Raw genomic sequence first — 26464 nt, forward strand, 5'->3', positions numbered from 1 at the left:
AACCCCGCAGTGTCAGGGAGCCGGCCGCGGAACCGCCGGAACTTGACACTCTTCGGCCAAAACTCCTTGGTGAAGGTCGCTAGCTGATGATCAGTCGGAACGCCTAAGCAGCCGACTTGATTCGATATTGATATGATATGATCTTGATGCATACGTGCGCGATCAAGATTAGGGTATCCAACATCGGAGGACTCCCAATACCGTTACTGAAACCCGATATTCGTCTTCAATACCTAAATTTCGGAATAAATACCGGTATTGATTGGACCTTTTAAAAAATGCGCACCCGAGCTGCATACATCGCCATTGTTAGTAGCTCGGTACTACTTACAGGGCTAGCGTGGCTTATTAATTGTCATATAATTATTATTTTGGGCAGTTGTGTAAAAGCAAGTAAAAGTCTGTGATAACCCTACTATGTTCTTGTGCGGTGTCGGCATTAACGCAAGCATCAAAGGCGTCGGTCCACTGTTACTTTCTAGTTTTTTACACTGCTCATATATTATTTACTAGCTGTTGCCCGCGACTTCGTACGCGTGGATTTATATATTGGTGGTTATATATTCTACATTAGCTTAGAACATTATGCAGCAAAAGATCGCAGTAAGACGGTTAATCATTTGTTAATTATTAATATTACAACGCATGATACTTGTCTTTCACAACCTACGAAGCTTCAAGCCCCTAACTGAATAAAATTGTTCTCGATATAATCCCTCTCAACCAGAAGATTTTCATGTCCTCTATTTAATAAAACCTACTACTTAACTACCTATTTACGAAGTTTGAAGTTCCTAGCTTTAAATAAAATTTGAACCCTATACAAACTTTCAACCCCTTTTTAACCATTTTAGGGGATGAATTTTTACAAACGCTGAAATTACTTTTCTTGTATTTTAATAATATGCCTATATACAAAGTTTACAACGATTAAAGTCCCGCACTCAAATGAATGTTTGACCTCTATACAAATCTTCAACCCCTTTTTCACCACCATGGGGATGAATTATCAAAAACTCTGAAATTAGTTTTCTTCTCTTTTGATGAAATACCTTTTTACGAAGTTTCAAGTTTGTTTGCAACTTTACAAACTTTCAACCCCCTTTCGACCCTTTAAGAGATGAATTTTAAAAACGCTGAATTTACTTTTCTCGTATTATAATAAAATGCCATTTTACAAAGACTCACAAAAATGTTTGATCTCCATACAAACTTTTTACCCTTTTTCACCACCTTGAGAGATGAATTTTCAAAAACGCTGAAATAAGTTTTCTTCTCTTTTAATAAAATACCCTTTTAAGAAGTCTCGAGTTCCTAGCTTAAAATAAAATTTGAACCCCATAAAAACTTTCAACCCCTTTACTTTTAAAAACGCTGAAATTACTTTTCTTGTATTCTAATAAATGCCTCTGTACAAAAATTCAAGCCCCGCACTCACAAAAATATCTGATCTCCATACAAACTTTCAACCCCTTTTTCACCACCTTGAGATATGAATTTTCAAAAACGCTGAAATAAATTTTTTGCAGTTTTAATTTAATACCTTTTTACGAAGTTTCAAGTTCCTAGCTTAAAATAAAATTTGAAACCCGTACAAACTTTCAACCCCTTTTTAACCCTGTTAGGGGATGAATTTTACAAAACGCTAAAATTACTTTTCCTGTCTTCTAATAATATCCCCAAATCCAAAGATTCAAGTCCCGCGCTCGAAAAAATGTTTGATATCAATACAAACTTTCAACCCCTTTTTCACCACCTTACAGGATGAATTTTCAAAAACGCTGAAATTAGTTTTCTTGTATTTTAATTTAATAACTTTTAACAAAGTTTCAAGTTCCTAGCTTAAAATAAAATTTGAACGCTATACGAACTTCAACCCCTTTTAAACCCTATTAGAGGATGAATTTTACAAAACGTTGAAATTACTTTTCCTGTCTTCTAATAATATCCCCAAATCCAAAGATTTAAGTCCCGCGCTCGAAAAAATGTTTGATATCAATACAAACTTTCAACCCCTTTTTCACCACCTTACAGGATGAATTTTCAAAAACGCTGAAATTAGTTTTCTTGTATTTTAATTTAATACCTTTTTACGAAGTTTCAAGTTCCTAGCTTAAAATAAAATTTGAAACCCGTACAAATTTTCAACCCCTTTTTAACCCTGTTAGGGGATGAATTTTACAAAACGCTGAAATTATTTTTCCTGTCTTCTAATAATATCCCCAAATACAAAGACTCAAGTCCCGCGCTCGAAAAAATATTTGATATCCATACAAACTTTCAACCCCTTTTTCACCACCTTAGGGGATGAATTTTCAAAAACGCTGACATTAGTTTTCTTGTATTTTAATTTAATAACTTTTTACAAAGTTACAAGTTCCTAGCTTAAAATAAAATTTGAACCCTATACGAACCTTCAACCCTATTAGGGGATGAATTTTACAAAACGCTGAAATTACTTTTCTTGTCTTCTAATAATATCCCCAAATGCAAAGATTCAAGTCCCGCGCTCGAAAAAATATTTGATATCCATACAAACTTTCAACCCCTTTTTCACCACCTTAGGGGATGAATTTTCAAAAACGCAGAAATTAGTTTTCTTGCATATTAAAAATATATCTCTTTACGAAGTTTCAAGTTCTTAGCTTAAAATAAAATTTGAAACCTATACGAATTTTTAACCCTTTTTTAACCCTGTTAGGGGATGAATTTTACAAAACGCTGAAATTACTTTTCCTGTCTTCTAATAATATCCCCAAATACAAAGACTCAAGTCCCGCGCTCGAAAAAATATTTGATATCCATACAAACTTTCAACCCCTCTTTCACCACCTTAGGGGATGAATTTTCAAAAACGCTGACATTAGTTTTCTTGTATTTTAATTTAATAACTGTTTACAAAGTTACAAGTTCCTAGCTTAAAATAAAATTTGAACCCTATACGAACCTTCAACCCTATTAGGGGATGAATTTTACAAAACGCTGAAATTACTTTTCTTGTCTTCTAATAATATCCCCAAATGCAAAGATTCAAGTCCCGCGCTCGAAAAAATATTTGATATCCATACAAACTTTCAACTCCTTTTTCACCACCTTAGGGGATGAGTTTTCAAAAACGCAGAAAATAGTTTTCTTGCATATTAAAAATATATCTCTTTACGAAGTTTCAAGTTCTTAGCTTAAAATAAAATTTGAAACCTATACGAATTTTAAACCCTTTTTTAACCCTGTTAGGGGATGAATTTTACAAAACGCTGAAATTACTTTTCCTGTCTTCTAATAATATCCCCAAATACAAAGACTCAAGTCCCGCGCTCGAAAAAATATTTGATATCCATACAAACTTTCAACCCCTTTTTCACCACCTTAGGGGATGAATTTTCAAAAACGCTGAAATTAGTTTTTTCGTATTTTAATTTAATAACTTTTTACAAAGTTTCAAGTTCCTAGCTTAAAATAAAATTTGAACCCTATACGAACTTTCAACCCCTTTTTAACCCTATTAGGGGATGAATTTTACAAAACGCTGAAATTACTTTTCTTGTCTTCTAATAATATCCCCAAATGCAAAGATTAAAGTCCCGCGCTCGAAAAAATATTTGATATCCATACAAACTTTCAAACCCTTTTTCACCACCTTAGGGTATGAATTTTCAAAAACGCTGAAATTAGTTTTCTTGTATTTTAATTTAACACCTTTTTGCAAAGTTTCAAGTTCCTAGATCAAAATAAAATTTGCACCCCAAGACGAACTTTCATCCCCTTTTTAACCCCCTTAGGGGTTGAGTTCCAAAAACGTTGCAATTACTTTTTTTGTAATCGGCTATTATGCCTTTCTAAGAAGTTTCAAAGCATTTGTAATGGATTTAAACTTTCAACCCCTTTTTAACCCTGTTAGGGGATGAATTTTCAAAAACGCTGAAATTACTTTTCCTGTCTTATAATAATATCCCCATATACAAAGTTTCAAGTCCCACACTCACAAAAATATTTGATCTCCATACAAACTTTCAACCCCTTTTTCACCACCTTGGGGGATGAATTTTCAAAAACGATGAAATTAGTTTTCTTGTATTTTAATTTAATACCTTTTTGCAAAGTTTCAAGTTCCTAGATCAAAATAAAATTTGCACCCCAAGACGAACTTTCATCCCCTTTTTAACCCCCTTAGGGGTTGAATTTCCAAAAACGCTGCAATTACTTTTTTTTTGTAATCGGCTATTATGCCTTTCTAAGAAGTTTCAAAGCATTTGTAATGGATTCAAACTTTCAACCCCTTTTTAACCCTGTTAGGGGATGAATTTTCAAAAACGCTGAAATTACTTTTCCTGTCTTATAATAATATCCCCATATGCAAAGTTTCAAGTCCCACACTCACAAAAATATTTGATCACCATACAAACTTTTAACCCCTTTTTCACCCCCTTGGGGGATGAATTTTCAAAAACGCTGAAATTAATTTTCTTGTTTTTTAATATAATACATTTTTACAAAGTTTCAAATTCTTAGCTTAAAATAAAACTTGTTCCCCATACAACCTTTCATCCCCTTTTTAACCCCCTTAGGGGTTGAATTTTTCAAAATCGCTTCTTATCTCGTGTACACTTTATAAATGCAACCTAGTGTGCAAATTTCAACTTTCTATCTTTTGTAGTTTCGCCTCTGCGTTGATGAATCAGTCAGTCAGTCAGTCAGTCAGTCAGTCAGTCAGGACACTTGCATTTATATATATAGATTTATTATAAGCCTATACAGTGTCACACTGCTGGGCAAAGGCCTCCCCCCTCGATCTCCACTCGTCTCGGTCTTGAGCAATCTCCGGCCAATCGTTGATATATGCGTCCAGGTCGTCCCGCCATCTCCGTCTGGGCCTACCAGATCCGCGCCCGTCTTGCGGCATCCATACTGTGGCTATTTTGGCGCACCTCTGTGGGTGCATACGGCAGACATGGCGGTCTTAGCTCCAACATCAGTAATGCGGGTTTTTGAGCGCAGCGTAGAGTTACGGATTCGATCAATCCGTTTTAATCCTAGTATGCTGCGCTCCATAGCTCTTTGGCAAACCTTCGATTTGGTCTTTTGCGCCTCGGTGAGTGACCACGTTTGAGCACCGTATGTTAGGTCAGGCAGAATGCTCATATTATCAAGGAAATTGACAGATACAGCGGCGGCAACAACGACACCACAACAGTTCCGACCAACCAACCAGTTCCAACAAAAGCAACATAGCCAACCAACCACCCAACCAAAGACCAACAAAAGTCTGCAGAGATTTTGACAGCACACGCAGTGCCAGTGTTATTTATAAATACGTCATAATTTCATAGAAGTTTGACGTTCAAAATAACACCTGCACTGCGTGTGCTGTCAAAATCCCCGCCGACTTTTCTTGATCTAACTCTATGCAGCTGTTAGTAACCACATATATATATTATACTACTCTTTGGTAACCACCTCATTAACACCTTACGTTTGATAACAATGACGGATTGCATTGACTTGAGAGATTTCAAGTGAATCTATTAATTGGAACTCGGTCAACTGCCGACTCGCAAGAATTATGATGAGCTAAACACATATTACATGGATATGGTTTTCTTACCTAATTCAAAATTCAAAAATGTCCAAAAATTGCGTTACGTAATACTTGAACGCTCCCTTTGAGGAGTCCAGCCTACAGTTTAATTTATTGCTCCTGTTACAGGAAACACCATGTATATGTTTCTCGTTTAGTAAAATTCTTGATCAATTAGGTACGTTTTACATAGATACAAACTTTTATGGATAATTGTATTTTGTTGGAACGCGTATCGAAACTTAAATTGAAATGGTCATATAGCGTATAGGTTAAAATACATATTGCTCATAAAGCGTATCAATTTACGTATGTCATTCTGCATATTAGGCCCACTTGCACCATTCCACTAACCCAGGTTAACCGGTTAAACCTGGAGTTACCATGGTTACCAGTACAATTTGACACTATTTTTTTTTCGGTAATAACTCGAAAACCGTGCAACTTTTACTAAGGTCATGTTAGGCTGGTTAGATTCCTCTTGAGTTGACCTACCTCCGGTGTCACTGTGACGCGGTAGTTCTGGGACACCCTGTATATTATTTATATTCAGCAAGAGTCACAAAAAAGATTTAAATTAAGGACATTAAAAAAAGTCTACGAATCCCTGGATTAGACATTTATAACACACACAACACAACACACACAAGACACAAGACCAGCCGATGCAACGGAGCCATGCTGTTTTGTCGCATAAAATGTGTTTAGTTTTAAGTGTATAAAATACATATGTATGTCTTTGTCTGTAACGTATTTGTAATATGGGCCTTGTTGCCTGATTTAAATTTTAAATACTTAAATAAATAAATCTAAGTCATTACATTTTAATATTGCACGAGCACTGTCAGTTAGTATTAAATATTGGTGCATCACCAAAAGGTCAGCTGACATAGATATGGTATTGTGTTTGGAACGTATATGGAGCGGTCGGTGTCAATGTCACGTGTCTAGCCAAAACAGAATTACGTTTGAATACTTTCAACTGCCTACGTTGAAGCACCTGTAAGCACGGATCTACGATGAAATGAAATAAAATGAAAATGATTTATTTGAAACAACACAATCTTAAAATTAATAGATAATAAACATGTTACATAGTGATGCAATTGGTTGTCCCAAAAAGGATACCACTCAGCATGTGTCGGACACACTTAGCAGCACTTAGTGCAACGACGACGCTGATTTTCCGTGGACCCTTAAAGATTAATAAGATTACACAACACTATTATAAGTTTTTAGTAAACATTTCATTGCGTTTGTCGCTGACTGTACTTTTCTTTCCACAGGCAACTAATACTAGTAGTAGTAAATCACTTTATTATACAAAAGCAGGTTCACATGAAATTCACATAAATTTAGGTACAAAGACGAACTAATTTATCCCTATATATACTATAAGATAGGCAAACTTACTTAACGCACAATAATATTTGAAATACTCATCCAGACAATTCTAAAAGCCCCAAACACAATTAGGTTGCGTTTTTTATCACAGAGTTACTATGGCCACCTCGTGTTTTCATCATCAGATCAGCTCGATGGTACCATAATATTGCATTGTCACCCGACTTACATATGTATGCAAATTTTCAGCTTCATCGGATATCAGGAAGTGGTTATTAGCTATAACATTCCCTTGGGATGTCATCCCACCAAATTCTGAGGCAGGTAATTTGTATTGACGGAGGCGCCTTTTCGTCGGTGCGAATAAAAAAATCGCTATGTGTTTTTTTTTACGATTTTTTGATTTTGGCATAGGTATTTGAATTCCTTTTTCAATTTCCCGTCGACCCACATAAATATTTTTGTTATATCTTTATTAGTTTTGAAAATAACAATTCCGCTATGTGAACACAGAACAACATTTGTACAAAAAAAAATAGAACAGAAACAAAAAAATAGCTCTTTTTAGCACATAACGAAATTAAATGCCTTGTTTTCCGTCGAGGGTGATGGCGATAATGTTGCACATGGCGATTTATTGTAGAATTGATCTATTAGAAAAAAATACAGGTGCAACAAATATATTACAAACCGGAAAATAAACAGTTATTTTTGTCTCCTGAAAAGTAGCTTAAAACACATGGCGATTTTTTTATTCGCACCGACGTTTTCTAACAGTAGGGGGCGGACATAACGGGTCTTATTGGGATCGGCCGGTTTCATCGGGATATTTATTTTTGCCGTAATTAATTGATAAATAATTAAAAAAACAAAAAATGCTAGTAGTTAATTGACAAGTTATTCATAAAAAAATCCATTGCTAGATTAGATTCAAAACTATGACCTCCAGTTTGCAAGTCATATTACAAAACCATTCGTTTGCAACTTTCAAGATGTTTGATATTTTAAATCATACAAATATCAATATGAAAACGATACTAACCATTTGCTAATTGTAAACCAATCAAATTCTTCATAAAACTAGAGATCTAACGATAGGATCGAAAAGTATTTGCACGAATTGCTAATGTTGTGTAACGAAGTAAATCTTTATGATGAATGACATTTATGGTTATAATAACATGTAGATATGTCATGTGCACACACAGTTTTTAGGATCAGAGGCCCGTTTCTCAAAAGCTCGTAACTTTTAATACAAGTGGAAGTCCCTTTCTAACAAATGATGTCAAAAAGTGACATCCGCTTGTACCTATTACAAGTTACAAGCTTTTGAGAAACGGGCCCCAGGACTTACCGCGTAAAAGAAAATAGAAATTTCGTTATCTGGTTTTCTTACATATTCCTGCGATAGCTGTCTCTAGATAACATGGCAAAATACTATTACTCGTATTCGTAAAATTTTACCATAGATCAAATGAAAAGTACCTACCTAAAAGCTCGACGGGTTTATTGTTGTTTGCAAAATGTTTCTTCAATCAAACCAATACTTATTTATTTTGGCCAAATCAAAATGTCTAAAGAAAAATATAATATTTTCCAAATTTTCCACCTGATCCGCGCGTTTGAGCGAAACTGATTATAAATTCACCAGAGGGGCTACCGCGAAAACCGAATTTCGCTAATTGCGGGGATCTTTCTCTTTTACTCCAATGAAGTCGTAATTAGAGTGGCAGAGAAAAATGCCCGCAATTTGCGAAATTCGGTCTTCACGGTAACCCCTCAGACGTTTCACCATCATCTCCTTCGCGTTGTCTCGGCTTTTTACCACGGCTCAAGAGCCTGGGGTCCGCTAGACAACTAATTACCAAGAATTACCAGACATTCCACCATCACAAAGATTTTCCCACAGCTCCCATGAAAAGTAAAAGCCCGCCTAGGGATCTTCCGGCGTCCTACGCCGACCTTGGCATTGCGCATCGCCGGTATATAAGCCGCGCACGCCGAATCCGGCGCATACCCACACAGACAACCAACCCGATAACACCATGAAATCGGTAATCATATCTCTATCATCTTTTAGTCATCTTTATTTATCTTAAACCTCTTCTTGTTTAACAAACAACACTTTTTAAATTAATCTATTTTGTTCATCAACAATTTGACACAAAATTAACAATCTAAGCGCCACTTGCACCATTCCACTAACCCAGGGTTAACCGGTTAAACATGGAGTATCCATAGTTACCAATACAATTTGACACTGGGTTAACGTTTTAACCGCTTAACCCCGGGTTAGTGGGATGGTGCAAGTGGCGCTAAGATAATTTAGATATTCAGAATTTTGTGATCTCGTTCATAGTGGTTCGTTTTTTTGCAAATTTTAATTGCTATTGATCTATTAAAGGATGTAAATGTTACGACACAAAAAAGTATGCATATTAGCCTATTTTAAAACATTCAGAATTTAGTGATCCTATTTAAAGAGGTTCTTGTGTGTTTTTTGCAAAATTTTAATTGTTATTGATCCATTAAGGATTTGAATGTTACGTCTTTTGCTGGTCTTAATTAAGACTTTAAAATACTAAATTATTTAGGCTTACTACCTACTCACACATTTTTTAAATAGCCTATAATAGTGTCCCATTGCTGGGTAAATGCCCCTCCCCTTGATTTCCACGACTCTCGTTGTTGAGCTTTCCCGGCTAGTTATCAATGAAGGTGTTTTAGGGTAACATTCCATTTCTGACCGCAACTGCACTACTGGTACTGAACTCGTTGCTGTTACTGTCAATTTCCATAGTAAAATGAACAATAGTGCAGCTGCGGTTAGAAATGGAACCTTAAGTCGTCCCGCCGTCTCTGTGGCGATGGCGGCACTCACACCAAATCCTTTAGCGATCACCAAAAAAGAAATTACCTAATCAGTACTGAAAACATTTTTACTTACTGTAATGTTATTGCTTTCGTTAACAATTACTAAAAAACAAAAGTGAACTAACTAGGTACAGTTAGTCGAAAACTAATAAAAGTGCATTTAAAAGTGTCATCTTAACAAAACATTTTGGTTTTGATAACCTAAAATTTTGGAAGTAGTTATTCAAATTATTTCTTTTTGAATCAGTTCCACAGCTCGTTCTTTTATTAACACACTTATAAAGGGCTTCCAAAGTGATTATTTCAAAGCTTTCCAGGAACCCTAATAATCTAGGTCACCCATTTCAAATTACCCTTTGTTTCAGATCATCCTAGCAGCAGTCCTTACGGTAGCCGTGGCCCAAAGCCCCTTCCGCTTCCAGCCTAGCTACCAGCCCTACCAGCAGCAGGCCTACCAGCAGCAGGCCTACCAGCCTAGACCTAGGTCGTATGAGGGTAACGCACAAATCCTGAGGTCTGATGCTGAGGTCAACGACAGAGGATTCCATTACGCCTTTGAGACGGAGAATGGTGAGTTAGAAGTGCAAGTTTCATTTTCATTTTAAAGTTAGTGAAATGTAAAATCTACGAATTAAGAGTGTGGCCATTTTTGTTTCCCGAATTAGTTTAAGGATGTGCACACTGCACAATAAGCAAGTCTAAATTGCCTTTAGTTTCTTATAATTCTTATAAATATGAGTGCTTATAACAGTTATAACTTATCAAAATTATGCCCCATAGTTATTAAGTCGTTGACATAAGAGCTATGGGACATATTTTTGAGTGTGATGTGTGCACCCATATTCTAACACTTGACTGTATGTGATGTCACAACAAAATACTTAAAAGACAAATTATTATCTACATTAACGACTAGTGCGTTAATTCTTTATTATCGTTTTTAATCCCAGCTGACCATTAAACATTAATTGTTAATACGAAAAAGGTTATAAATGCACATCAGACATGTTTATACATAGAACTAGCCACCGGCCCCGGCTTCGCACGGGTTAACTTCCTCTTTTATCACTCTATCTATTAAAAAAAAACCGCACCAAAATACGATGCCTAGATTTAAACTTCTAAGCATACATAGGGCAGGAAGCATACATAGGGGACAGACAGACAGCGGGAAGCGACTTTGTTTTATACTATGTAGTGATGTTAAAAAAACGAAAATTTATAATTGACATTTGGCAATTTAAAAAGGACCCAATTCAACATTTAGGCATTTTGGGACTAAGTTGCTTTCATAAGGACAAATAAAGACGATATGGTAGTGGACGAAATCACACAACTAAACGATTAATCGGTAGGACCAATCAAAATTATCAGTCACGATAATCGATTTAATCTGGGTCGGAATGTCAATCGTGATCCTAAATATTACGTTAACGAGAAGAAACACAAAAACCGGCCAAGTGCGAGTCGGACTCGCGCACGAAGGGTTCCGTACCATTACGCAAAAACGGCAAAAAATCACGTTTATTGTCTGGGAGCCCCACTTAAATATTTATTATATTCTGTATTTAGCATTTTTTGTTATAGCGGCAACTGAAATACATCATCTGTGAAAATTTCAACTGCCTAGCTATCACGGCTCATGAGATACAGCCTGGCGACAGACAGACGGACAGATGGATAGCAAAGTCTTAGTAATAGGGTCCCGTTTTTACCCTTTGGGTACGGAACCCTAAAAATCCAAAGAACAAACCTCTTCTGGATATCATTAGTATTTTTGAATACATTATCATGCAACTAATGGTCATCTATTAGCTTGCCTAGGCCATAAAAAAATCAAAATGTCAAGATCTCTCATTTCAATCGATTCTGACAAAGTTAATTACAATAATTGCTTAACAAGCAATCCATTATTTTAATAGCTCAAAGCCCAAGGCAGAACTAGATTTATATGCGGCAATGTCATACAAATCATCCTCGTGAACATATGTGTGGTATTTGGTCCAATTCTTTTGATAGCTGTCATATGTTACATACAATTTATTAATTTAATGTAGGTACTTAAGTGCAATGATGATATGTATAAGCTGTTTTTCACTGATGTTGAGGGTATGCAAGTTAAGAGACAATTTTGTTTGAGTAACTTATTATATAAACTATGCTGGTTTTGGATTTTGGCACTACTTTGAAAAAATCTCGTATAGATAAAATCTCACACTGCTACTCAAAGTTGAATGGCAGTAACTCTGTACCTATGCGTCCCGTACATAGATCCTACCACATTTTTCTTTTGAGTGACTAAATAAGTTTATCAAGTACATACGAGTAGGTACGTCTAGTCCGCGAGTGATACAAAAAATATATATTTATAAAAATGTTTTATATTTGGATACCTAACCTAACCTAACCTAAATCTGGTGTTAAACTGGGTAATTAATAATCACTTTCTTTTTAGGTATCCAAGCCGAAGAGTCGGGCCAAGAAGCGAACGGCATCCAAGCTCAAGGCAGCTACTCATACACCGGCGACGACGGTCAGCTGTACCAAGTCCGGTACACCGCTGACGCCAACGGTTTCCAGGCCCAGGGCGCTCATCTGCCGACCCCACCGCCTGTTCCTGAGGCCATCGCCAGGGCACTGGCTGAGAACGCCAGGGATGAAGCTAATGGGATCTTTGATGACGGTAGGTGCTTCAATAGGATCTAGGAGTTGATGCCAACGGTTTCCAGACCCAGGGTGCTCGTATACCGACCCCACCGCCTGTTCCTGAGGCCATCGCCAGGGCACTGGCTGAAAATGCTAGGGATGAAGCTAACGGGGTCTTTGATGACGGTAGGTGCTTCACTAGGATCTAGGAGTTGATGCCACCGGTTTCCAGGCCCAGGACGCTGATATACTGACGCCACCGCCTGTTCCTGAGGCCATCGCCAGGGCACTGGCTGAAAATGCTAGGGATGAAGCTAACGGGATCTTTGATGACGGTAGGTGCTTCAATAGGATCTAGGAGTTGATGCCATCGGTTTCCAGGCCCAGGGGGCTCATCTGCCGACCCCACCGCCCGTTCCTGAGGCATCGCCAGGGCACTGGCTGAAAATGCTAGGGATGAAGCTAATGCGAACCTTGATGATGGTACGTGCTTTTCTGGAATCTGCCAGGTTCTGTAACTGGCTCGGGGTGTTCATCTGTCCGCCCCGCCGCCTGTTCCTGAGGCCATCGCCAGTGCGCTAGCTGAGAATGGTACGTTCCACTAGGATCTAGACAGTTGATGCTAACGGTTCCTAGTTCAGGGTGTTGATCTGTTGAGCCCACCGCCTGTTCCTGAGGCCATCGCCAGGGCACTGGCTGAAAATGCTAGGGATGAAGCTAATAGGATCTTTGATGATGGTACGTTCCACTAGGATCTACACAGCTAATACTAGTTCAGGGCTGATCTGTTGACTCCACCGCCTGTTCTTGAAGCCATCGCTAGCGCGCTAGCTGAGAACGGTAGGGATGAAGCTGATGGGATCTTTGGCGATGGTACGTTCCACTAGGATCTACACAGCTGATGCTAGTTCAGGGTGCTGATCTGTTGACTCCACCGCCTGTTCCTGAAGCCATCGCCATAGGGATGGAGCTAATAGGAACTTTGATTATGGTACGTGTTTCACTAGGATCTAGGAGTCGATGCCAACGTTTCCAGACTCAGGGGGCTCATCTGAAGATTCCACCACCTGTTCCGGAACCTATCGCTAGGGCTTTAGCTGAGAACGCCATGGATGACACTAATAGGATTTTTTGATGATAGTGCGTGTTGTTGTTCAGGTTTAATGAAAATTAATGTAGGCCATATTGAGTCGTATCCTACGCCAATCAGTAGCCGTGTTACTTCAGCGACGATGATCAGGGTGCGTAGCCAACATGCCAATAGTTTACGCTCCGTAACGAACGAAACGCAACTGTCACTGTCGCACTAAAATGGAAGAGTGATAGAGATGACTACGCTACGCTACGGAGCGTTAACGATTGGCATGTTGGCTAAGCAGGTGTACCAACTCCAGTACACAGCTGACGTCATCGGTCTCCAAGCTGCTTCATACTCTGTCACTCTGTCTGAAGAAGTGAATTATGAAATGAAGAGTTTTGCTTTATGAACATAACCTATAGGTACACCGGCCGCTAAGTTTCTATGGTTTTGCAGTGACAATGCGTGCTTACACACCCATACCTGCGCCATACTTAATGGCTCCTCTACACGATGGGCCAGCGCCGGCTACTCCAAGGGACGCAGCCATGCGGTAGAATGAGATAGCAATATCACTTGCTCCCTCTAACGCATAAATGCGTCCCTTGGAGTGGCCGGCGCTGGCCCATCGTGTAGAACTGTAGAGGAGCCATAACGTAGCATTTGGTATGAAAACTTGGCATGGTCGCACTCTAAAACAAAAGCATATCTATAGGTTCTAACCAACTATTCCATTACAGGCACCTACCACGAGAGCAACTCCGGAGTCGTCGCGGCCCGCACCTTCCCCTCCCCCCCTCGGTACACCCCCCCTCAGACCCGCCGTTTCTTCTGAACGCCACAACTCTTCTGAGTGCCATATCGCTTAGTCTTAGTTGTAGTTTTGTACACAGTGATGCAATAAATAAGATAACAGTGATGCAATAAAGTTATCTAAGTACCTAATGTTTTTTTTTGTGTTTTTTTTTTGTAATAGTCTTAAAGGGCATCTGCGCTTTTGGCTTCGGCCCCACAAAAGTCCGGGACCCCATGGCTTCGAGATGTGGAAAGGACAAACAAATAATAATAATTATAGCCAAGTGGAATAACTGAAATATAAGATTTTAAGCGTTTTACAATGCAACAATTGCAACTTACAATTTTCAATAAGTAGTTTATTTATAAGAACCCAATGTACATGATAAAAGGCTAATTGCTATAAGAACAAGTGGAATGAACTAAATTAACAAACCCGGCGATTAGGCTGTGCAAGTAATTTTAATACTTACAGCCATTGACGTATAATATCTAAGGACGGGCTAATGGGGCACTAAAAATCGTACTAGTTCAGCGGTGTTACTCGCGAATTCCAGCCAATCGTGCAGTCTAACGCAACTAGTTGCGACCAATAGCGCGCGTAATGCGAACTCGTCAACCAATCGCGCGCGTGATGCAAATTCATCAACCAATCGCGTTGTAGCAATTTCACACCGCTGTACTGGCCCCTGTCATGCCTCATTTTTATTGCCCGTAAAGCCAGTCCCTAGATATTATACGTCAATGCTTACAGCCAGATACACTCCCACAAATAAGACGAACTTAATGACTACATTTGCAATCCATCACGGTGTAAGCCTACACGGTTTCAGGTCGGGCACTTTTTGTAGAAAAGCCGGTCGGCTATACCCCACGAAAAGTGTCCATTGACCTTGTAGAAGTTCTTAAGGCTAATCGCGCAAAGTTTACCTAACTCAGATCACAGATGGCGCTGCAATTGTTTAAAAAACATGCTATATGCCAATTCCAAAGAAACCAACCACAGACATATTTAATAGATACCTACGTAGATGCAATTGAAAAATATAGGTAACCCTCCGTCGGCAAATATTGGTTAAAAATATCGAATAATATCGAAATATTTTGACAATCGCGATTGTTATGAAAACATGTACAAATATTTGCAGAAGCGTCTTTCCTAATTTAAGAGGCTATTGTAAAGTTAATCTCATTTCATATCATTTTTAGGGTCCCGTCCGTAGTACCTAATATTTAATGTGTTGCAGACTTTTTGCACGATGCAGCATCAGGTTTATTTGTCTATGATTTTCATGCAAAAATTTACTTCTAAAGAGAAAGAGAAGAAGTATATAATTGGTCAAACCAATAGTCAGTAAATATAAATAAAACAAACTATACTCATACTTTTCTTTTGGGTGCTAGTACTAGTGTAAGACAAATATAGTATGATTATCACTATGTTTGAAATGAGTTAGTCGGATTGGACGTCATAGTTGTCATTTTACGTACTTATCTATTTCGAGTGAATATTTAAAATAAATAATATATTATAATATTTAATTGAATGCACATTCCTCTTTTATTTATTATTTCAGATTACAGCCCACACACATCCTTATTATTCTGACCTTTTTGTTTCCAATACATATATAGTCTGTTAAACAACTATGTCAGGAGAAAAAAGGCGCGAAATTCAAATTTTATATGGGACTATATTTAACCCTTCGTGCGTACATTTTTTAAATTTGCCTGAAGAAAATTGCTTGACAGACTATATATATAGGTTGTTCCAACGCGCTACAACATTTCTTCTAACAAACTGTTGTCCCTAGGACAACGATACAGAAGAACATCAAAGAAATTTATGATTAAATTAGAGATTGACGCCAATTTCTTGTCTGATCAAATCGTTCCTATGACGGAACCATAATTTTAGTCCACTTCACACTTGACGAAACGTCTCAGTTTGTTCTCATTGTAACAGTTAACATACCTGTTTGTTTGTCTCGCCATTGTTTCGTCTATCAATGACAAAATTTACTGTGAGACCGCAATATTATTGTAGGTATAGTTTCTGAGTTTTGGCCATTTTTGCCCTGATTTTGAGATCCAGTAAAATGAAAAGAAGCTAGTAGTCTGGCTTAAATGTCATACAGTTAAGAGGCCCATTAGACTCGTCAAAATGACAGGCCACGACATGGCCACATTTTACATACCTACCACCAATATCCCCGAAGTCAATCAAGCGTAGGTATTTGGTTCGATGTTGTTATCTTACTGTAAGCGGACGTTGCTGCCTATGGACACTTATACCAGCGGGGTCACATTCGCGTTGCCCTTTATAAGTTAACAAGGATTTACTGGTAAAATAAAACGTAAAAATAAGACACGACCTGTTATGGCGAGTCGAATCGGCCCTCTGAGACTAATAAAAGAAAGCTAAAAATTCAGAGAAATTAAGAACCTCTTCTTTTTTATGATTATGATGTTTAGCAAGAAGTAATTTCGTTATACATATTATAAAACATATACTCGAATATGTAATTAATGACTGGTGGTGTAACAACAGTAGACAATAAAATACCTTCTTCTTTTTGGTGCAATTTGAAAGTTCTAATTCAAAATGCAAAAAGTATGTTATCTTTATTGTTCATTTTTATGAAAATTAGTTTAGGAACTCCAAATTTTTAAAAAGGGTTGGAAGGAATATTTTTTAATTGAAAATGACGCAAAGAAGGTACCTACTTAGGTACTGTCAATCCGTCCAATTCTCAAAATTAATTTGTAACCATTTAAGTAAAACTTATGCACAAAAATATGAAAATTGATTATAAAAATGCGCAAATTTATTTTCAAGCAAGTGTCTACTATGGGACGCTACATGTGTAAGCACTTTTGCCCCCTCACACCTTTGTCGCACCATCCGGACGGCGGGCGCAGCCGCTGAGGCATCAAAAGTACTCAGCACTCACTAATTACCTTTTCGTCCCAGTAGCCGTAGAGACGTCCGGTTGTTGGTGCGCTGAGGCAAAAACCTTCCTTAGGGAAGTAGGTCGCCGCCTGCAAGCAAGGGGCCTTGACCCGCGCTCCGGGTTTTTCCTGGTGCAAAGGCTGTCCATCGCAATTCAACGCGGTAACGCAGCGAGTGTGATGGGCACCTTTGCGCCAGGGGTAGCGCGGGGAGGCCTCTTTCAGTAGTTTTTATATTCCTTGTTTTATTTTAGATATATTTAGGATTGTTAGTTTTAATTTCTTTTTACTGTATTTTTCAATTATAACATCTTTATATAAATGAATAGTTAAATAAATTGAAAAACATGAAATCCGCGGTCCCGAGCACGCACATCCAACTCGCTCACGCTTATGCTCGGTGAGAGTGAGAGAAGAACACCAACCTACGAGGCCTTAAGTCTCTTAACCGCTCGGCTGCCGTGCTGTAAGGCGAGATAATATACAAAATATTATAGGTACATATATTATACATAAGGGTCGTAATGAAAGTCACCGCTGCAACCATTGACCAAAAAATTGATAGAAGTGCCACCGATTTCAAAATAGATTTACCTAAATTAATTGACCGAGCGTTAGCGAAAGTCTCCGTTTTAGCTTGGACAAAAATGATGTTCTCCTCAGGATGTCGTATTTCTTGAAATGGCGGAAGTTGGCCTAAACTTTAGGTCAATTTTCAACTAAGGAGCCTTGACATTGAAAAATAAAACAAAATATATTTAGTTTACTAGTAATTTATTTAATTTTAATTTCTAAAAATTTAAGAGACTAACACCCCAAATTTAATAGGTACATCTGTATTTGATTTTTATTATATAATCATCATAATTATCGCATTTATTCGTGATAAACTATAACATACACAAGTACACAACAAACAGAGAAAATTAAACATAAAATAAATACATACTTTACCACGAAATGGCGGGACGCCTCAGCATAATGCTAACCCAGAAGTCAGCGCTGATCTTCCGGCGATGATATAGCAAGTTTTGACTGTAAAATAGTAGGTAAATACATAATTATGTATTATTAAAATGAATGCCGCTTCTATCGTTATAGGATAGGTAACGTGCACCCAAAAATGCTCCAGTTGTTCACCGAGCGGCGCATCTTACCCAAACGTTACCTCATACATCTCGTGCTCACCACATACGCTTTCGACTTAGGCATTGTTTACAATAGTATTTTGAATGAATGAATCAATTCTTTATTTCAGGCAACTAGTGGCCCATAGATAAATACCTTCAAACTAGCATAGGTACATATTATAAAAAGAAATATATAAACTAAACACTAAAAATCACATTATGATTGCGATGCAATATATGTATGATTGTAAATTAATAAATGAAAAATAAATAATAATAATAAATATTTAGAGAAGGAAACACTTAGGTATATTAAAAGCGTAGAACTTATTAGAATAAGTAACAATGAATGTTCGTACATGTTTTGTGATCGTCACGAATAAAAAATCTTTTATCTTTTAACCTGAGGTCCGTAGTTTTAGTAGCCCACGCTCAGTGTGAAACAGCCTAATAAGATATACGCACAAATATTTTCGCTATAAAAACGGAAGAGTGAAATTTTCGGTACATTTGTGGTTCAAACTCCCAACCAGTGTATTCTGAGTGATTTTTAGATATTAGTGCTGCAAAGTTGTGAAATATGAGGCTGGTATGTGACGTGTAGTGTCGTGAAAGTTTTGTGTAGTGATGTGCCATATTCAGAAAAAATAATTAAATTACTCAGGAACAACTAAGGAATCTAGGGTTTGGCATCATACCCTAAGCCATCATGGAACTACTTATTATGCCTTTAAAAATTACATTTCGGAAAAAAACTCGCTCCTAGGCAAAATATTTTAAATGTTTTTCCTATATTTTTGTCAATGAGGTTTAACCCACAGATTATAAATGGTTCCAATATCAAGGAACCCAAAAAAAGGCTGTGGGCTCTAATTTACATTTCTTAGGCCCACTTGCATCATCTAACTCCCGGGTTAGTGAGGTGCGGTGGTTTAAGCGGTTAAACCGTTAACCCAGTGTCAAATTGTACTGGTAACCTGGTAACTCCAGGTTTAACCGGTTAACCCGGGTTAGTGGAATGGAGCAAGTTGGCCTTATAGATTTAGCATTATCTTCTAACCATCCACTAACCAGCGATAGTATTTTGTCTTCATCTATATTTTTCACATTTACTGCAAGTTTGACTTTGACATTTATGTTGTTGTGAAAAACACCTTATTTTGTATTACAAAACCATAACTGTTTAAAAAAAAGTATTACAAAATATCTTTAAGAATTAAATCAATTTATTCAAATAGGTAATAGCATAATGCAATAAAGAAATTATACTTGGTCAACCAGATCTTGACAGTAGAAAAAGGCGGCAAATTTGAAAAATGTAGGCGCGAAGGGATATAGTCCCATAGAAAATTTGAATTTCGCGCCTTTTTTTACTGACAAGATTTGGTTGACCAGCTATAATAATTAACGTTATGACAACAATTGTAAGAAAACAATAAACATAATTTCTGCCTTAACTTAATTTACATGCGTAAACAAAGAGTTTAATACACCTTTTGTATTGAGTCATCAAATCATCGTTTGACACGCGGAAGCAGGCACCGTGACATGACTTGAGTCAAGTCATGTCACGGACAAATTAATCAAGTCACTTGACTTTGTGCGGTACGATTAATTGTTTTGTTGACATTTAACTAAAACAATGTAGGTAAGTATGTCCTGTAATTTTGAAAAAAAGTATTTAAAAATGTTTCTTGTAAATACACAGATAAATTAAATAGGTACTATGAAGTTGTATGGATAATTGTGGCTTCTGAGAAGGGTCTTTATACTTCATGTGCAATAAGGACCTTTCTAACAGAATTTCTGTTGGAATTTTAGATAAAAGAACCTAATCGCACTTGAAGCATAAGGACAGGACCCTTCTCTAATGGAAAGTCCCAATCTACAATTGTTTTGACATTTTATACCTAAATAGTACCTAGCTGACTTGACTAAGTTCAAACCTTCAAGAAGAGAGTCCATCAGACTCCCATCTTAATTCCGGCCATACACTTGCAACCCCTCTGGTGATGCAGGTATCCATGGGGGACGATAGTTGCTTACCTACAGGCGATACGTCCGCTCGTTTGCCTCCTATATCATAAAAAAAATGAAAATTATTACCGGCTGCATAGAAATTGCCGTAAAAAAATACTAGGCGTTTTGTTAGTTTGTTTGCGTTATGTTATGACTATTGGCTATGACTTAGAAAATTAATAGTCCTGTCTCTTTAAACGTTTAGTTTTCATCGAAAATCATTCTCGGGAATGACTTTACAATTAATTATATAACTCTTCAAATTATGTAAATACGTTCTCATAATAGCGGAGCGGATAAATTTTTTGTTTGACCATAGGCGTTATTCTTCGAAACTTATTTATGCCCAGGCCCAGGCACTTTTTCTCCACATTTACTCTTAACAAACTATAAAATAGCCCGTTACACTTGTAGCTTTAGTCAAATAGGCCCCTAGTTCACTTTAATTACCTAAAAATAAACAAATTGAGCCGTTTGTATATTGGCAAGCAAAAATTATTAGACACTACTTGTGCCATAAGAATGTTCTTCTTGTCTCTATTTTTGCCTGAAACTTAATTCTAATGTATGTATTTATTTTTCACTATAGATAACATCCCTGGCAGCAATACTAGCTGTAGCATCATCAGACCCAGTTCCCTACACCACCCAACCAACGGAACACTTCGCCAACAACGCAGAAGCCTACCAATCACAGCTCGAGCTTCAGCAGCAGGGCGTTTACGGCGACCAATCACACTACAGCCAGCAGGATTTCAGCCAATCAGAGGCCGGATATTCTCAAGGACACTCAGTAGCGTTCCCCAGTGGGCAGACATCGTTCGCTGGGCAAAGTACTTTTGCTGGACAGAAAGCTTTCGCTGGACAGAATTTTCAGTCTCAAAGGCCTTCCGTTGAAAAGTCAGCAAGGATAATTAGCTTCCAGAATGAAAATAAGGGGAAAAGCTATGAGTACTCTTATGAGACTGAGAATGGTAAGGATTTCACTACAGTATGTTTTACTATTTTATGTTATTGTTTTATTCAAACGGTATATACTTATACAAAAACTTGTGTTATCGAGAAACTATAACCAGTACGGTTACCATCAGTTTTTCACTGACATAAACGCCGTCGAGAACGTAATTTACTTTCTATACATCTCGCTCGCACTCGCATATTCGTGCAAACGGGATGTATAGAAAGTAAATTACGTTCTCGACGGCGTTTATGTCAGTGACAAACTGATGGTAACCGTACAGTTTGTTGGCGAACAAACGCCAGACAGGCGGCCTAGCCAAGGTGACAATCGTTATCGCTTCGCCATCGAACAGCTTTATGTCTCTCTATCACTCTTCCATATTAGTGTGACAGTGAAGGTAGCGTTTCGTTCGCTACGGAGCGTTACCGATTGGCATGTTGTCTGAAATTCCTGCTAGTTCACAGAAAGAAGACGAAACTTATAAACATCACTCAATGGAAACTATCAGTATCAGCCCTGTTTCTATTTTCTCAGGAATTAAAGTCCAAGAGCAAGGTTCCGTCCAAGGCAAAACCCTCCGCGCTCAAGGCGGCTACTCCTACACCGGCGACGATGGACAGGTCTACACGGTGACTTACACTGCTGACGAGAATGGTTTCAGACCCCAGGGAGCTCATCTGCCGACCCCCCCGCCTATTCCTGAGGCTATACAGAAGAGCATCGAGCTGAACCAGAGGGAGGCGGCGAATAATAATGGCGTTTATGATGATGGTAAGTAAGGTTTTAGTATTACCATAGAAAGGAAGTCTAAAAGTTTTTTGACCGCTTCACTTATATATAATAGTATATTTAATCGAAGGGAAACACTGTTTGAAACGAATAAAAGAGAATATAGCTGTAAAGAATTAGACATCTCTAAACAGGATCAAGTGTAGATATGTTCTCTTTATAAGACATACCGTTTTACTCCTGATTGTCAACTGGTTTAAAGCTTTTCATCCTTTAGGCATCTTTGCTAACTAGTCTGCTTTAATTCCTCAGGAAGCTACAAAGAACAAACTGAGTTTCAACAACAACGTCACCAATCACAACAGCAACACAGCCAGCGCATCCAGCAGATCAACGATCTCCAACCGCAGCACTTCCATGAGATCCAGCCAGTGCAACAGATCCCCATCCAGCACCAACAGATCCCTGAGATCCAGCCAGTCCAACAGATCCCCATCCAGCACCAACAGATTCCTGAGATCCAGCCAGTCCAACAGATCCCCATCCAGTACCAACAGATCTCTGAGATCCAGCCAGTCCAACAGCACCAACAGATCCTTGAGATCCAGCAGCAGCTCCCAGAGATCCAGCACGCGCCAGAGATCCAGCAAGTTCAACCGCAGGTCCAGCACTCCCAGCATGGCCAGGAGTTGTATCAGCAGAAGTACCAGCAGGAGCAGGGGTGGGCTGGTCAGGAGGCCGCCACCACAGCTGGGTACAGTGGGTGGAAATGATCTGGTTTTGTAGCCACCACACTAAAGGAAGAAGTTGAGAAGGAAATTTGAAAGATTAGAGGTTGGCTGGGGAAAGTATCAAATTGATTTTTTTCAATAATGTTAGTAAAAAATAACTTGGATGTTAAGGATTCTCTAAGTTCCTATTCCATACCAAGTAGACAAGACAAGCTGTAGTAACTTCATATTATGTATTATTTAGTATATACCTACCTAATAACTAATTTAACTAAAAAACTGAAAAAACGACTAAAGATTACAAACAATGCGTGTTTGATGCTAGTAAATTATAAAAGGAAAATAAGGAAAAGACTGAAAAGGAAGTCAGAAATGCTATTTATAGTGTGGTGTGTTATAAATAGGTATAAATATGTAAATAAGAAAGTCACCAAATTAATCTGTTCCTTGTTATTGTTGATATTTTTTGTGTAAATATATTTGTTAACTATATACTAATATTACAACCACTGTTTTAATTTAATCCTTAGCGATAACGACTATAATATAATATATAATGATTGGTTGTAAGTTGTAAGACGGGACGGGACTGACGGGTTTAATTTTTAGGTGTTTAAGATCATGGTCTAATGAATAATTAGATTCCCAAATCCAAAATTCCGGAGGAAATGAAAAAAAAAAATACTGACCTAATCATCATCATTATCATTGTGGACCCTATTTGTAGTAATACTAGTAATTTTATATATAGTTGGGTGATTTACGGTAGTAAATCTTACTTGCAAACCGAATCAGGCGTGTCTCACTCCGCGATTTCGTCGCTTTGCTACAGGTAGCTAAAAGTACATCCGTTCGGTCCCAATTTTGGGGAAAGCCATAAGCCGCGCGTGGCACTGTCGCCACCTAGCGGCCATATCTGTGCTGATCGTAACAGACGCGTTTTGTTAGAGAGTGAGTCTTCTGTACTTAGTACTATTATTTATTCTGTGACCGAATGCTTTGTGTACTAATAAACAATAGAATCAGTGTCTTGACACTTAGACAACGATTACAACATCGGCCCACACAACACCCATCATTGTGAGATCCCAATCGAGACATTCCATAGCCTAATGCATTAAGATGCGTTCCTCTTGGTTCTTAAGGTGATTTCCAACCGCAGCTGCACTACTGTTCATTTTACTATGGAAATAGACAATAACAGCGACGCGTTCAGTACCAGTAGTGCAGCTGCGGTCAGAAATGGAATGTTACCCTTAATTTTACAACTACTGAAGGGGTATTCCCTCCCGTTGAATCGGAACAATCCTGTGTCAAAATTTGACATTAGCAATCCACAGTTAGGTGACAACCAAACCAAACCATTATAAACCTTAAATTAGTAATAAAACAAAGTTGATTTTTGTTGAATTATTGGTTGTACCAAATGATCAGTTGATGAATATATGCGATTCAGTCAACTGTTGAATTGAACTGGACGCGAAATCTGAGAGTTGTACATCTCGAATAGAGCCTGATAATACTGCATAATCCATGATATAATGCATTACAAAATCAGCGATGGAATATGTATAGAGTTAGACCAACAAAAGTCTGCAGAAATTTTGACAGCACACGCAGTGCAAGTGTTATTTTAAACGTCAAACTTCTATTAAATTATGACATATAAATAACACTGACACTGCGGGTGCTTTCAAAATCTCTGCAGACTTTTCTTGGTCTAACTGTAGCCTCCTAAGTCCCGAGACTCCCAAGTCCTTTTAAGGTGGCGTAGGTTCAACTTCTAAACGGAGTTTTTTTATAAGTCCTAGCGGTTTTTAGACCACAATACAGCAAAATTAATTAGCAATCTTCAGGCCTTTCTCTAGTAACTTCATCGCTTCGAATCCTGATTTGTTGACTTTCACTCGATAGAAAAAATCACAAAAATAGGTCTAAAGGATGACTCACGTTAGACCGGGCCGTGTCTGGGCCGGAGCTTCCGGCGCTTACTTTTCTATGACAAATGACAGGTGATCACGTGATGCTTTCCATAAACGAAGCTCCGGAAGCTCCGGCCCGGACACGGCCCGGTCTAACGTGAGTCATCCTTAAAACGCACCTTAGAAAGTACCTATACTCATAAAAGGTTGAAGCGGATTTACGAAAAAAATCATGACATGTCACAAGAGTCGTATTACGGCCTATTAAAATATAAATTCTAATACCGCCTATGGCTATAGTTTTTATAAAGGTATAACTCGTTCAAGTTGACAAAAAAATCCACTTTGACCCGACATTAACCCGTCTAGCTAACTCGCACCGCTGCAGGCTATTTAACGCAATACAGCGCCTACTCTTATTTAATATTGCGTCGGCAGTTCAAATTTTTTTAGATCTTAGGTAGAGATTGTATGCATTTTTGGATACTGATGGTACTGTTTTCTTTTCGGATACAAGTATGAGTTTAGATTAACAGGCGTACCTATTCTAATTTTAATAACAGTATATGAATTAGATCTGGATTTAATTCATATCCTGTTATTAAAATTAAAATACGCCTGTAAGTTTACAAATGTCCTGGAGCCCGATTCAGATTTAACAACTTCTTACGTTTTTGATTTTGATACGACCTTGAATGAAATGAAGTGAAAGTCGTCCGTGAGATTGATGCGCGTCAGTCACCAAGACGACAAAATATTTAATAAGTTTTTGGCAAAATAAATCATTCTTGGTACAAGCTTTTATCGTTGACTGGACTTTTCTTTCCATCTGGCAACTAAAGTCCATTTCCAACTGCACTACTGTTCATTTTACTATGGAAATTGACAGTAACAGCGACGCGTTCAGTACCAGTAGTGCAGCTGCGGTCAGAAATGGAATGTTACCCTTATACTGATCAAGTCAGTTATCCAACACAACAATCCTAAACACAATAACGTTGTGTTATTCTATCACAGAGTTCCTATTGACACCTCCTGTCTTCATCATCAGATCAGATCGATGGTACCATAATATTGCATTGTCCCCCGACTTACATATGTAGGTATTTTAAAATGAAAGTGTCCCAGGACACATTATCCTAGTCCCAAGAAGAGCAATCTAAAAATTCAATCCACGTGCCAAGGTCGCAGTTCATTGCGGTTTGCGATCCTACGCTTCTATAAACTTTAGTTAGTCACTAGATAGCTGGTAGCTGGAACTCATGAGTGCTTTGACATCGATAACAGAAGACTATTAAAGAGCTAAAGAGCGATCTCTTCCAGACAACCTTTGGGTAGCGGAAACAGAGAAATAAGCAGCGGAAATGAGGAGCAGAGCGAGGAGCCGCGAGATGAGCATAGTCTGGCCGAGGTATTATGGCAAGCGACAACGTGGGACCTTTTGCTTGGAAACGACACAAATATACGGACTATAAAGCCTTATTTTCATACATTATCATTATAAGTAGGCATGTACAACTTTCTGTTTACTTCATACAATTTGCATGATGAAAATCTTTTAAAAATGTACTCAACTTTTGTAATGTCCACAGAAAAAAAAACAGTTTTGTCTCGACCCAAATATATAGGTACAGTCACATGTTTTAATTTATGACCCATTTTCGTAACTTGTCACAGTCTCACAGTGATAATCAATATGAAAGTCGCT

General features: G+C 38.0%; 3 protein-coding genes across 3 annotated transcripts in view; all 3 read left to right on the forward strand.

Moving 5' to 3' along the window:
- Positions 1-26464, forward strand: part of LOC134655105 (probable protein BRICK1-B) — a 321261-nt gene that overhangs the window by 20039 nt on the left and 274758 nt on the right. The window lies entirely within an intron of this gene.
- Positions 8819-14397, forward strand: LOC134655104 (cuticle protein 3-like). The gene is made up of 4 exons (XM_063510566.1): positions 8819-8973; positions 10159-10363; positions 12249-12476; positions 14258-14397. Exons 1-4 carry the CDS (start codon positions 8965-8967, stop codon positions 14350-14352), a joined length of 537 nt encoding a protein of 178 aa, XP_063366636.1. The 5' UTR covers positions 8819-8964; the 3' UTR covers positions 14353-14397.
- Positions 18975-22876, forward strand: LOC134655308 (probable basic-leucine zipper transcription factor I). Its single transcript, XM_063510758.1, has 4 exons — positions 18975-18983; positions 21003-21387; positions 21909-22145; positions 22416-22876. Exons 1-4 carry the CDS (start codon positions 18975-18977, stop codon positions 22874-22876), a joined length of 1092 nt encoding a protein of 363 aa, XP_063366828.1.

The sequence above is a fragment of the Cydia amplana genome, chromosome 16, assembly GCF_948474715.1.
Source record: "Cydia amplana chromosome 16, ilCydAmpl1.1, whole genome shotgun sequence".
NCBI classification, from domain to species: domain Eukaryota; kingdom Metazoa; phylum Arthropoda; class Insecta; order Lepidoptera; family Tortricidae; genus Cydia; species Cydia amplana.

Excerpts from the sequence above, each read along its gene's own strand:
- LOC134655308 (XM_063510758.1), top strand. Across the intron at positions 21,388-21,908 it reads CTCTTATGAGACTGAGAATG|GAATTAAAGTCCAAGAGCAA; the intron begins GTAAGGATTTCA and ends CTATTTTCTCAG. Across the intron at positions 22,146-22,415 it reads TAATGGCGTTTATGATGATG|GAAGCTACAAAGAACAAACT; the intron begins GTAAGTAAGGTT and ends TTAATTCCTCAG.
- LOC134655104 (XM_063510566.1), top strand. Across the intron at positions 10,364-12,248 it reads CGCCTTTGAGACGGAGAATG|GTATCCAAGCCGAAGAGTCG; the intron begins GTGAGTTAGAAG and ends CTTTCTTTTTAG. Across the intron at positions 12,477-14,257 it reads TAATGGGATCTTTGATGACG|GCACCTACCACGAGAGCAAC; the intron begins GTAGGTGCTTCA and ends ATTCCATTACAG.